General features: G+C 38.5%; 1 protein-coding gene across 1 annotated transcript in view; it reads left to right on the top strand.

Annotated features, from left to right (window-relative positions):
* Nucleotides 1-15,175, top strand: part of CDH10 (cadherin 10) — a 153,859-nt gene that overhangs the window by 118,900 nt on the left and 19,784 nt on the right. Inside the window, 3 exon segments of the mRNA XM_034761584.1 lie at nt 2,893-3,080; nt 8,659-8,912; nt 14,995-15,131. Coding sequence (XP_034617475.1) covers nt 2,893-3,080; nt 8,659-8,912; nt 14,995-15,131 — 579 coding nt within the window.

Raw genomic sequence — 15,175 nt, 5'->3', positions numbered from 1 at the left:
TTTATTGACAAAAGAAGTTTGCCAGTGACCTTCCCAATTCTTCTTATGCCTTTCTTTGGGGGAACATGTCCACCACTGGCATCCCTTAACGATCCTGCTTGCTTGGGGGCGCATCACCATCCCACAATCACGTAAAACCTAGATTTCTAGTCTGCTGGGCCCAAGTCAGTTTTTTCCCATTTCAGAATTCTGGCACTTTCTGCAACAGTATTAGCAAAAGGAGAATGGATATAGATGGGACAAGATTAAGGGATAGGAGAGAGCCATGGATTTATTTTGGTGAGGGAATGAGATTTCAACAGGTGTGGATAAGCAGCTGAACGTTTGGATGCTTTCCTCAACTGAAGCTCCAAACCTTGGAGATTCCCCCATTACTAATTAATATAAGCTACATATAGACAAAACAAGCAATGCTAAAGTACTTGCTACTGTGATCCTGTCAGATCTCTCAAACTCAGAAATGTTTGTATTTGCATGAGAGACCCACATGGAAAAGCCAAAGTTTTTCATGACTTGGGGTTGCTAATTTATCAGGATACATCTCATCAACAAACTTCTCTGCATCAATACTGAATCCATACCGCACTATGATGTAAGGCATCACTAGGATGCGCCATCTTGTGAGTGTCATGTTCATCTCTTTTCTTTGTACAGTAGTTTTGCCTTAGATAATGTAAACTTAATATTCCCCCTAGTTCACCATGTTTAGCATAGAGAGTGCATAGGAAATATTGTGGTAACATTACTTAGTTAACTAAAGCCACTGGAAAACAAGGTTTTTATGGGTTGTCGGTATACAGTGTAACTATCTTAGATTTCCTCTTTGAAGCAATATCAGAGGGGTAGCCATGTTAGTCTGGATCTGTAAAAAGCGACAAAGAGTCCCGTGGAACCTTATAGACTAACAGACGTATTGGAGCATAAGCTTTCGTGGGTGAATACCCACTTCGTCAGATGGATGTGGAGATTTCCAGAGGCAGGTATAAATATGCAGGCAAGAATCAGTCTAGAGATAACGAGGTTAGTTCAATCAGGGAGGATGAGGCCCTCTTCTAGTATCTCTAGGCTGATTCTTGCCTGCATATTTATACCTGCCTCTGGAAATCTCCACTATATTCATCTGATGAAGTGGGTATTTGCCCACGAAAGCTTATGCTCCAATACGTCTGTTTGTCTATAAGGTGCCATAGGACTCTTTGTCTCTTTGAAACAGGGTATTGTCATAGCAGCATCTGTATCAATTAAAAAAAAATCCTTAAAAAAAAAATGCTGCTTAATGCACAATGTGGCTAACGGGTTTTTCCTCCTCAAGGTCCTGGCAGATGAGGATAATGACCTCTTCCTACACTTACACATTAATGGCATAGATAGGACCCAGAATGCTGGACTGTATAGTAAAACTCTATTTTATTTCTTTGTTGATATTTATTGTTTTACCCTCATGGTTGTTTGTCAGTACTATGCTAAAGCTGTAGGGATGCTGTTGAAACAGTTTAGGTAGTACAATACTAATAAAAAAGGGGGGTTTTTTTGTGCATTCAATTTTAACAGTAGTGCTGAATGTTTAATTTGCTATAAAAATTGATTTAACAAAACTAGCTACCCTTTTTTTCTCATGGGAGTTTCATGAGCTGTTTGCAGTTTCCTGGAACTTGTTTGTTATTCAGATCTATTTGCCATATCTTCTTGAATTTTTTACCATATGGATTGATGATAAATACTTGAATTTCAAATGGTCACTTATGTGTGATTGGTCAGAGAAGTCAGGTGATTCTTTTTGTTCCTTGACAGAATGAAAGTGAAAGCACTTCTCGTGCAAATATATGTATGTGAGAATTTAAAATCTGGTTTCTGTGAATAGTTATGCAGTTGGCTTTAAAATATGCTTTTTGCAAATATTTATGCCAGTGAAATTTTATAACTAGAATATGAAAATGAAAGCACCAAGCATAGTGCCAATTTGATTCATTTTAAAAGTACAAATCAATACATGTTTTTTACTTTATTCACCAAATAAATAGGAATAACTCTATTTAAATTTTTCTGTGGTGTCAAAGTAGATTTAAAAATTAACTAAAAAATGGTTCTTTCTTCAAGGAGCTCAGTCAGGATATCACCCTTAGTATTTAGAATCTGAAAAGTGTTTGCCATTCAATTATAAGGATTTTAAAATAGGTCTACTTTGTGTCTTAGAATTAAATGTCATTTTAGCAATTGGGTATTTTATGATTACAGCCCTTTTAGTATTAGGCATAAAGTAAAGTGTAACAAAGAAATTATACTATAATTTTTAATGTTTTAAATATTAATATGAATGTTTAGTTAATGAGCAATAGATAGATGCTTTTAAGGGGAAAAAGTCCTCTGATTAATCAAAGGAAAGAATTACATTTGTGAGTTTCCAAGGCTGTAGCTATGGACACAGGAATAAGTGAAACAAAATGATTGTGGGACACATGAAAAATGAATATTCTGTATCTATAATAAATACCTATCCTACAGAGTATGATTGAATATTTTGCATATTTAGTCATACAGAAGTAGAGTGATTATTAGTATCTGAAACGTACTAACACTATGTAATATTATATTAAAAGAATACTAAGGTTGCAAAGTCAAGCATGTAGGTCAGAAAATATCAGAATTAAGTTTATCTGCACCACTTTAATTTGTCCCACTTATCTATATGCATTTATATAGATTTGCATAACATAACCTAGGAAGTCTATGGCAGAGCCAAGAATAGAATCCTGTTCTCCCCTCTCTACTGAATGAAGCAGAATTCTTGCAGAACAAATAGTATATGATAATATAATTAAAGACTGTATCATAATGCACTTTCTAAAACTTGCTATGCATATCTTAACTTGTTCTGCTTCTTTTTCTTTGCAGACACCATCCACCTCCGCATTCCAGAATCTTCCCCAGTTGGCACTGCCATTGGCAGTGTAAAAGCCACTGATGCTGACACTGGGAAAAATGCAGAAATGGAATACAGAATAGTTGATGGCGATGGAACAGATATGTTTGACATTGTGACACAGAAGGACACACAGGAAGGCATCATAACTGTGCGCAAGGTGTCTATAATCAGTAACAACCACTGAATGATTTTGGTATAGAGGACTGATGTAAATCCCAGTGTTGTACATTAAACACATATAGAAACAAAAGTAGATCATATTATGATCACCCTTAAAAGCTGAACATTTGCAAGAGCTACCACAGAGCTGTATCTTAGAGCTTGTACTGTTTCCCTGTACTTAGAATAGGAAATAACTGGTATTTGAGCTATTATTGAGAAGTAGGAGTATAAAGGGCCATCTCCAATATACTGCCACGATCATCACTGATTTTAGTACAAGTTTGTTTAATGTTTGATTGACAGTTTTTCAGCAGGTACTAGAAACAGGTTTCAGTGTATTTCAGAGAAATACTGTACTGCTATAGTATAGGGAATTACTGTATCCAAAATACAAGTGCACAGTAACTCTTTTTTGATAACTGTAGTATCACAGGGCAACAGCATCACAATCAGTAACTGCCAGCCAGGGCTTAGTAGCATGCAATCTTTACAGAGTAATAACAGCAGTTAAGAGTGTGGGATTTTCTAAAATACCTAAGACAGTTGAATGCCTAACCATAGCTAGAGCACTGTGGATTTCTTAGCACTGGTCTACATTACAAAGTTAGATCAGCTTAACTACATTGCTCGGGCAGGGTTGTGAAAAATTTCATGCCCTGTGCGATGTAGTTAAGTAAGCTTAAGCTCCAGTGTAGACACAGGTAGCTTGACAGAAGAATTCAACAGAAGTTGACCTACCTACCACATCTTGGAGAGGTGGATTTACTACAGCAATGGAAGAATGCCTTCCATCACTGTAGTAACTATCTACACTACAGCAGCACAGTTGTTGCTTTTCAAGTGTAGACATACCCTTAGTTTCAGCTGTGTGTCATTTTCACAGTGAAAATGTAGGAAAGACATTGTCATATATGTGCACACATGCTTTGTTTAGTCCAATTTTATGATCAGGTCATCATTCCTGCAAATTTCCAAACAAAGTCATCACTTCACACCATTTTCCCCAAGACCCAGAAGCATTATGAATTTCATACTTCTTGGAAACATCAAGTGTTCCTCTTCCTCTGGTGCTTTAGAGCACATACATTTATAAATGAGCCAAAAATATTTTGCTTTTAATGTTTTTGCTGGAACTTGTGACTCATTGAACAAGGCATAACGTGAGAGCTCAGAGTATTCTTATTCTTGTATAAGGATTATGGATCAGTCCTAAAGTTGTTTGATTTGTATTGGTGGTAGAGTTAGCTTGTTGCAAATAATTTAACTGACATAGTAGCTCATTTTTTCCACCTGTTTCAGAAGTGTTCATGAGCTCCTCCTAGTTTTTGTGAATATATTTGTTTTACATAGAAGTATTCATTGAGAGTTTATGGGAACAAATTTGAGCCTTTGGGTTGTTCATAAACTATTGAATTTGACTATTTGCTATTGATTATTCATGATGTATTTTAGTCATCTAAGTCACACAGTTGTATAGTTCTGTTCATGCTCTCTGATTAGACCACTCAAACTTTATAAATGGGAGAATAATGAATTATGGTTACAGGGCTAGCTGGACATTTGTCCTCTTTCTGTCTTAATATGTCCCCTAAGATCTCAGGCATCTTTCCTCTACATATCGCAGGGTGGGATTTCACAATTTCTCTGATTCCTAGACCAGGCCCTGGGCTACAGCATGCTGTGTATAAACTGTTATTACGCTGCATGCCTGACTGAGCTCAGGCACCTGCAGTTTTTCCCTTTAGGAGTCTTTGATCAGATAGTGACCAGACGGCCTTCTTAACACCAAAGTACTATTTATTGTATCAGGAGGGACAAAACGTTACAGAGTAAAGGACAATTTTAAAACAACGAACAATCCACACATATGACTGTCTTACCTAGACTGGTATCATCCCCTGATAGTAACGTAGGCAGAACTAACTTCTTCAGACCCTACAATGGGGTTGTATGCCTCAGACTGCTTTCCCTGAGCAACTACCACCTCTTTTTTGAGAGAAGGCCCTTTTAATCCTGTCAGAGTTCTTTCATCCTTTTGTGTTCATAGGCCTTTACCTGTTCTGATCAAAACCATTTTTGTGGGTTGGTCGGAAAGGAGGCACAATCATTCAAGTTAATGATCCCAATATTGTTTAACTCTTACATGTTTGCTAAGAGGTGGATTATTTTGAGCCATTCTTTTTCTTCCTGCCTTTTTTTTTTTCCAGGCAGATTCCTGTTGAGTTAAACCAATATAGTCTTAAATAAAACACCCCAATAACCAGGCCTACGCATAGAATTCATAAATTATTACAGAGCAGTTCCAAATCCATCACAAATAGCTCATAACAAAGAACACATTTCTGGACTAATAATTATGTGTGTTACAGCTTTTGGACTTTTAAGGATTCGTGCTCTTCTTCATGAATGAAAATGAATAATATTGCCCCACAAATAACAGGGAACCAAACTCACTGTGTGTGTATTTGTGAAAATATTCACAAGTCAATTTTTATATTATTCAACCAGTTCTAATTGAGGATTTCCAGTGCACCTTCCAGTAGTGAACAACTAACACACAATTGATCTTCTGCTACTCCACCCAAAATGTAGATTAAGGGCCCCATTCAGCATTAATTATAATGAAATTTAAGTACATGCTTGAGTGCCTTCCTGAATAGGAATGGGATATCTTAGGACTTGTCTTTGTGTACAGTGCTACAGTGGTGCACAACTGCAGCTGTGCTGCTGTAGTGCTTTCGTGAAGATGCTACTACGCCGACGGGAGAGCTTCTCTTGTCAGTGTAGTTAATCCATCTCCTGGAGAGGCGGCAGCTATGTTGATGGGAGAAGCTCTCCCATCGATGTAGCGCTGTCTACAAGGAGGGTAGGGAGTTAGGTGAGTAAAACTACATCGCTCAAGGGTGTGGATTTTTCACATTTGAGTGATGTCATTACACCAATATAGATCTGTAGTGTAGACCTGGCCTTAGGTGCTGAAAGGTAAGCACTTGTTTAGGTATTTTGTTGTAAGCACTTGTTTAGGTATTGGGGTTTAAAATCATATATGTAGTGGACTGCATTGCTCAGGGGATTTGGTAATGAGCTGCAAGGCCTTTCACTTCCAACTGATGGGTTCATACCCAGCTTGCATCATTACATGCTGCAAATTATTATTATCAGATAGCCATTTCTGAGTTTCAATTCCTTGTGGACAAATTGCTGCATTTCAACTGGTATCTTCAGTGGCAGTCTCAGTAAAAAGGCATCGAGAATGGGCTTGGAGACATAATTACTCTTCCTTCTACTCTGATTTCTCTTCATAACAAGGTGGAGCAGAGAATGAGGAAGAAAGTTTCCATTGCCTGTACTATACCTCTTCTGCTGATACAGAGAATATTTAAATCCCCAAAGCTGTCAGCTTGGCATCTTTCATGAGCACTAATTTTATAAGTTTTAGTGGGGAGGGGAATTTTTAAATGAGCCTCTAGAATCCATTTTGATAAGTGAAAACCACGGGTTTGATATATCCCCGTTGTTTTGTGTGAGCTAATGAAGTCTGCTCTGCAGTCAGACAGGTAAATTCTCAGCCTGCTCATTCTCTATATATCATTAATTAGCTACCACTTTTCATCTGTGACAGTTGCAGCGAAATTGGGGAATGTCTACACAAAATTGATTCTAATTATAACCCTGAACCCTTCTCTTTTCATTTTAAAAGTAGCTGCTGACAAAATGTCAAATCTATTTTGCAAAAAATTCTCTGATCTTGGATTCATGAAATTCAATGAAAATGAGCAGGATTAAGTACTGATTTTTTTCCCAGTAAGGTTTTAAATCTTTGATTCAAAATTATTTTTTTTTTGCAAAATTACAGTTGGCGGCTTAGGTCTGTTTAAATGTATTTCTCCTTAAACAATAAAACTCAGACAAGTGTATGTACATGCCTTTTCCACATAAGAATGGCCACACTTGGTCAGACCAATGGTCTATCTAGTCCAGTATTCTGATAGTGGATGATGCCAGATGCTTCAGAGGGCATGAACACAACAGGGCAATTATGAAGTGATCCATCCCCTCTTGTCCAAGTCCCAGCTTCTAGCAGTCAGAGGTTCAGGGACACTCAGAGCATAGGATTGTATCCCTGACCATCTTTACTAATAGCCAGTGATGGACCTATCCTCTGTGAACTTACCTACTTCTTTTTTGAACCAAATTATCCTTTTGGCCTTCACTGCTTCCCCTGGCAATGAGTTCCACAGGTTGACTTTGTGCTGTGTGAAGAACTACTTCCCTATGTTTGTTTTAAAATGCCTGCTGTTAATTTCATTGGGTGATGTCTGGTTCTGGTGTTATGCGAAGGGATAAATATCACTCCTTTATTCATTTGCTCCGTGCCATTCATGACTTAGACCGTTCTGTTAGCTTTTTTGTCTGCTGCTGCACATGAACAGATGAACTATCCACAATGACTCCAAGATCTCTTTCTTAAGCGGTAACAGCTAATTTAGACCCCATCATTTTGTATGTATAGCTGGGATTATGCGTCCAGTGTGCATTACTTTGCATTTATCAATATTGAATTTCATCTGCCATTTTCTTGCGCAGTCACTCAGTTTTGTGATAACCCTGTGCAACTCTTCACAGTCAGATTCAGACTTAACTATCGTTAGTAATTTTGTATTGTCTGCAAACTTTGCCACCTCACTGCATACAGCTTTTTCCAGACCATTTATCAATATGTGGAACTGCTCTGGTCCCAGTGCAGATCCTGGACTGTGCTATTTACCTCTCTCCACTGAGAAGACTGACTATTTATTCTTACCCTTTGTTTCCTTTCTTTTAACCAGTTACTAATCCAGGAGATAACTCTCCCTCTGATGCCAAGACTGCTTACTTTGCTTAAAAGCCTTTGGTGAGGGACCCCATTTGTTTGTAGAACCTTCTCAAAGAATTCTAATAGATTGGTGTGACACGATTCCCCTTTACAAAAGCCACTTACTCTTTTCCAACATATCGTGTTCATCTACGTTCACCTTCCTGCAAATGTTTCCTGAAGAAATTTGGCATTATGGCCCTGATGCTGCAATTGTTCCACTAGCACAAGTCCCATTCGCTTCAATAGAAGGTCTAGGTGTGGAATGATTTGATCCTGTATTTGTGAAACATCAGCAAAATTCATCGAACAGTTAATAAGTTTGTAGGTGAAAGTTTGTACAGAAAAATCTGTTTTGAGAATAGCAATTAATACGTTTCACTTTTGGAATTTTTTCAGATTTACACTAAGCAGTTCTACCTAGCTGCAGGTGCTACTGTAATACAAGTACCGGTAATAATAAGTGATGATTCCCACTGAAGTCAATGGACATTTTGGTTACTTAAGGAACTGGGTCCCTATTCTGTAGAGCTGTGGAAAACGACTCTCTGGATTTTCCTGTGAGGTTCTGAGTGCCATTAGCACCTATTAATCACAGTGGAGTTATACCATTTTACATCAGCTGATGATTTGGCCCATTATGTCTTTACTTCCCCTATGTATCCAATGCATACAGTGTAATTTAATAAAGTTTATCTCCCCTTTTCCTTCCCCATAGCCACTGGACTATGAGACCAGAAGGCTTTATACACTGAAAGTAGAGGCTGAGAATACCCATGTGGATCCACGATTTTATTATCTGGGGCCTTTTAAAGATACTACAATTGTAAAAATCTCTGTGGAAGATGTGGATGAACCTCCTGTCTTCAGCAGATCCTCTTACCTTTTTGAGGTGCATGAAGATATCGAGGTGGGGACAATCATAGGAACTGTGATGGCACGGGATCCTGATTCTGCTTCAAGCCCTATCAGGTAATGTCATGGTCTCTCTATATACCTCGTGATTTAAAAAAAAAAAAAATACAAAAACAAACAAGAAAATGTGTGGATAAAATGGTTTCCCTTTCAAATTGCAGTTGATGAATGTTGAGGTAGCTTTTCCACCCTGGGACTGGGGAGAGGAGAGCAGGGAGGAATTTCTGAGGTCTGAAGGAGAAGAACCCTTCTTCTGTACAACTACTAATGTTCACAAGGGAGAGCCCCTCATCTGCAGACTGTAGGAGATACATAGGAGGTGATCTTTACCTGGGTGCATGCATAAGCTCCCTGGTAACCCCTTAGGCAGTTCATCAGCCCTTCTGAGCCTCAAAACTGTAGAACTTCCCTTGCGGTGGGCCTCTGCAAGTTGATCTACCCTTGACTCCTACTGTGAGCCTTAGGGTCCTCATTGTTGCCCACCAATACATCTCCAGGAGGCTTGTTGGCACCACCCCAATTCTCCACCACCACTTTCAAGCCCTAGATGAGCCTAGGTAAGCTTTCCAGGCCCTCCTGTGCCTAAGCCTGTGGGGTTTAGAGACCCCTGATAAGCCTATGGTCCATGGGAGGGTGGGGGCTGTTGAACCTCCTAATATTTTCTCATGTCAAGCTCAGGGGACCCAATGATAGGATGAAATCCCACTCTAGGCTACTCCCCTTTCTTCTATAATCCTCCTAAGGTCCATAGGAACAGGTCTTCCTTCCTTCATTGAGCTGATTCCACTAAGTTTTACCACTCTCTTTTTGACTTGGTTCTGCCTCCCCTCCCAACAAGTATAAACTTTAGAAGAGAGATAAATTAGATGAAGTAATATCTTTTAAATATCTTTTATTGGAGCAACTTTTGTTGGTGGAAGAGACAAGCTTTCAAGCATTTGTCCTCAGGTCTTGAGAAGGTAACAAGGCTGTCTGAACTAATTACAAGTCAGGACAGATTGATACACCTATGGGGTTCACACAGGTTGTAGGAGACCACTTAAAATAAAGTGGACAGGTAAGGGTTAGCAGCTTGTGGGGTGTGTTACAAACTGTTGTAATGAACCATAAAACCAGTGTCTCTGTTCAGTCTGTATTTTTTAATGTCTAACAAAGTTAGGAATTTACATTCCCTGGATAGTCTTTTAAAAGTATTATGCAGATTTCCTTTGAGGATGAGAACTGAGAGGTCATACATGGAGTGATCTTGTGTGAAAAGTTTTCACCGCAGGTGGTGATTGAAGACTATATGAGGGGGTTTGGGGAAAATTTACTTTAGGATGTGGTCCCCATGGAGTATGGGATGTGATTGTTTAGTGATACCCCATATGGGTTCTAACATGGGGCAGCACATGACAACTAGGGGTGTGCAGTCAGTGGAATTTTTGTTGGTATTGACACAGGTTCTCCTGGGTATTTGGGTGTCCCTTTCCATTATATCATTTACCTCTTAGGTAAATGTGTATCCCAGACTTTCTCTGCAGAGCTAATTCTGTGGTATCCGAGTACCTGGCTGTAAATAAGATTTCTTGGTGTGTACGTAAATGTAGTGACCTGTGGGTTTCTTGTATATAGTTGTTTGTAGGGTGTCAATATTGAAGCTGATCATGATGTCCAGGAAGTTGATGTTGATGTGGGTGTATTCTAGAGAGAGTTTGATGGATTGGGTGGTTGTTGAAATTCATGAGGAAGTATAGGTTGTCTGTCCAGAAGATGAAAATATCATTGATGTGTCATGTGCAACCAAACCAACAATATATTGGAGATGCACTTGTATATTGCTGGTTTTGTGATGCATTTTTCGACAAATTCTTCCTCAAAGTGGCCCATGAAGAGGTTGCTGTATTGGAGAGCCATCCTAGTACCTATGACTGTTTCCATGGTTTGAACAAAGTGTTTGTTGTTAAACAGGAATTTGGTGTGGGTGATGTCCAAGTGTTGTACATTGTCTTGTAGGAATTTTAGGCAGGCAGCAATGCCCTCATGGTGAGGAATGTTGGTCTATAGTGAGGTGACATCCATGGGGGCAAGGATGGCATTCGGGGGGGAGAGGGGTTGTTAATATTGCAGAGTTTCTGGAGAAAGTCAGTCATGTCTTGGCACAAGTTGGCCCTTTGTGCTGTGAGTGCTTTGAGGAGGACTTCTGAGAGTCCTGATATTCCTTCAGTGAGAGTACTGAGGCCAGATTATGATGGGTCTGTCTGGGTTCCCTTGTTTGTGTATCTTGGGATGCATGTAGAAGGTCCCTGGGCGATGAGGCTGTAGAGCTTTTTCTTGGACTGTTGGGGAAGGATTTGATGGTATCTTTAAATTCCTTCGTGCACTGGTGTTGGGTGGTCTTTGAGTTCCTTTTAGTAGGTGGTGTCAAGAGCTTTCTGTTGGCCTCGTTGATGAAGTCATCAGAATCAAAGACTAGGATTGTGCCTCCTTTGTCTGCACTATGGTGGTTGGATTTCAGGGACTGCATACCAATCCTCTCTGTGGTAGAGAGATTGTGGGGGATGTAGTGTTTCTCTGACCACTACATATTACTCCAAATATGCTGAACAGCTAAGCAGACCTCAAAAAACTGAGGAAGTATCTCCTGCGCCTTACATATTCCAGAATGGAACACTCCAACAAGAAAATATAATATGCTCCCACATACTGGATGGAAAAAAAAATCAGGAAGCCTACCTCGAGTCCATGCAGGAAACCCAAACCAATCTCTGAGCACTAAGCTTTAGAAGACTACTACGACTTTGGTCGCATTTGACAAATGTATCAAAATATGTGTATGTCTGGTCTGATTTACTTCAAATATGGTAGACACAAAGCATCATTTACCATCCATGAGGCCAATATTCCTTTGTTTATAGATTTTGAAGGATGGTAAAACTGGGCTTGTAAAGAAAACTGAATTGCAGCCTCACTTATGATGACTACTCTGGGTGGAAGAGTAAGATACCAGATGAAAATTTTGAACCTCTAAAGCACCCACTATTGACAATGGATTTAAATATTTCTCCTTTATCCATTCTAACTTCATGTGACAACTGAAAATCTAAGTAGTCAGGTTTTAGAATCTGTGATCTTAAAAGGAACTACGTTGGTGGTTTCACTTGTGTTGTCTCTGATGCAGCTTGATGAGTGGAACCACTTCAACAGAATAAGCTATTTGCCCCATCATGCTCTATTATTTATATAGCATAATAGACTGAAGATGCTGTCACATATCACTCTCTGTCATGTTAGTGTTTCTTCCACTGAATGACAAAAGGTAATTCAGTACAGGCAAGACACGTGAACTAATGGGCGTAATGGCAGAGCTTTAAAGAAAAAAAGTGAAAAGAATCAACGAGTCTTGATTTAAGTTGTTCAAGGAACAGATCAAGGCAGGACTTTCCACATATGTGGTAGTAGTACATATAAATGTGTATGATTCTTTACCTTTTTTGTTATTTCTGTTTTCTGCTGGAAAAAACTAACAAACAAATTCCATAGTAGGGGTCAAATTCAGCCCTCCAGTGTGCATATGTTGACTCTATTAATTTCAATAATAGCCTCACACTTCTATTCAAAGAATACAGCTTTTCAAAATGAAGATTATAACAGTTTAGTTACTACCAAACCATCACCAGACAGCTATAGAATAGTAGATATTACAGGAGACAATGGACAGCTAATATTTTGCCTTCTTTATTTAGACGGGTTGTGTCCTTTTGTAATCAGGTTAGCCTGGATAAAGCTTTAATAAGATTTGCTATTTAAAAAAGAAAAATTTGGGCATCTTAAGAAGTTGCCTATGTTTCTTTTTTCTTGTTGTTTTAACTAATGGAGATGAGCCGCTCTCTTCCAAAGCTTGGTGTAATCTGAATCCAGGTCCAGATCTGCATTCTACATGCAATCTTTACCTCTAAAAGGGTATGCCTACACATCCTGGGGCAGCGAACCTCCTTGCCCAGTTTGAGGGGCTTGTGGGTTTGTGCTACTACGCTAAAACTAGCTGTCTAGATAGCACTTAGAAATTGCAGCTTGGGCTGGAGCTCAGGCTCTAAAGCCCAACTCTCTCCCTAGGTTTCTGAGCCTGAGCTCCAGCGTGAGCCCCAATGTCTACACAGCAATTTTTAGCATAGCAGCGCATGCCCTGTGAGCCTGCGTTTGTCGATCTGAGCTGGGAGGCTAGCTGCTGCAGGCTGTATAGATGTACCCAAATAGTCCAAACCAAAGCCAAGATCCAAAGACCCCTAATTTTAGGTAGGATTCAAAACTCAGTGTTGTATCTGAATTCTGTAGCTCAGCTCTTCCCTTTCATAGAAATACAATTTTTAAAGTGAAAATAGGCTACAACTACAGATAAACTGTGTGGCCTGCTGCTTCCTGTGGCACTATTCTTTTTTTAACAGATTTGAGTAACAATAGGGCTATTGTCTGGGATTTAGAAAATCAACAGTAGCATCTGCAGGCTTTTAAGAACACTGGGATGATGTAGAAGGTGTATGGTTACATAACACATGCATAACCAAATATTTTGGGCTTATAAAGATAATAGGATTGAATCTTATTTATCTGGGTTGTGGAACTGTGATGTGAGAAGTAACTCAAACAGCTGCATCACCTGTACTATCGAACTTGACTTTTCTCCACATTAAAAAAATACGTTGATGGCTACAGAATCACTGCTAGGAAATATAGATATATTGATGAAATATAATTTCACCAAAACTAGGCCAGGCACTAGGGAATTTTCCTTAATTATAACTTGTAATTTGGCCACCTGGTTCAGAACTAACACAAACCTTTTCCCCCAACTTTGAAGCAAATATTTTGTGTGGTTTCAAAATGTTCATATCGGTTTATTTTATTTCTGTCATTTTTGCATACCTCTGCACTTCCTGGTTTAATTGGGACTGGAAGCATCAAAATATCGTGAGAAAGGCTATTCCCATGGTACACTATTTCCAGCCTGGTGAAATCAGTAAACACTGGGAATACAAAGACAGGGTTTTGTGAAGGTTCTAGATCATTCATGTACCTTCACAAAAGCACCCAAACTCTTGGATGATTCTCCAAACAAGATCATACCTGCATACTATTAGAGGTACTGGACAGGGTTTTCAAAAGAACTCAGTATTGGCCTAACTATGCTCCCAATAAGTGCAGAGTTAGACAAACCTTCAGTGCTTTTGAAAATCCCATGATACACCCATCAAAAGGCCCCGATCCTTCATTTACCTCCAACCCATCACTGACTTTAGGGGCAATTTTGGGTGCATGAGAAATACATGTTTGGGTCCTAAATGCAAAGAATCAGAGAGCAATCTGATTATTGATTTCAGTTTGCCACCATGTGACAAAATGACTTTCTCTACAAGTCAATGGAAGGTTTGCCCATATGAGTATTTGCAAGCCAAAGGCTTTGCAGTACTGTACAAGGTTCCTTAATATCAGTAGCTTCATTAAAACTGAAAATCCTGCCAGTTAACATACTTTTAACATTTTTTATTTTGATTTTTTAGAACTTGATTTCTTTTAAATAAATCTACATTAAACTAGGAGGTGAAAGCTTGAAACAGTTATTTCAAAAAGCTCAGAAATGAGTCATCAGTCTGACATGTTTTTTTCAAACTGAAAGAGAATTTTCTTCTCAGGAAAAAAGTGTTTAATTACTGATTTAAACAATGTTTTCTCCCCACTCCCTATAATTATTCATATTTTAATACAATATCATTTAGTTAAAAAGAAAACATGCACAGAAGCCTATGAAGGTTACAGAATACATTGCAAGAGTAAATATAATGGATAAATCTATATTGAGATCATTCTTAGGATTTGTATTTTTCTGTGTATTAGGTTAATATTTTAAGAATTATTTTAAGTATTTTTGTTTTTAGTTTCAGGGACAGTCATCAAAGTAACTAACAGATGACCTGCACAGCATTTTAAAAAGCTTAAACTTGCAGTAACTAAGCATTTATTTCATCTAAATTATCTCATCTATCATTTCTGATAGAATGTGTAAAGAATTTGAATGTTATACAGATATATTGAAAGGTAAAGTTGCTTCTTTTCATTTTCAATCACTTACATAACAATTTTTTTCTTCCTTTATCATGTTTAGATTTTCTTTGGATCGTCATACTGATCTTGACAGAATATTTAATATACACTCTGGAAATGGATCCATCTACACTTCCAAACCACTTGACCGCGAGATATCACAGTGGCACAATCTTAGTGTTATAGCAGCCGAGATCAGTAAGCCAAATCTTTTTAGTTTTCCTTCGTTTAAAAAATGATTT

Source organism: Trachemys scripta, chromosome 2, assembly GCF_013100865.1.
Source record: "Trachemys scripta elegans isolate TJP31775 chromosome 2, CAS_Tse_1.0, whole genome shotgun sequence".
NCBI classification, from domain to species: Eukaryota; Metazoa; Chordata; order Testudines; family Emydidae; genus Trachemys; species Trachemys scripta.
The sequence above is the reverse complement of the archived record's forward strand: the minus strand, read 5'-3'. Positions and strand labels throughout refer to the sequence as shown.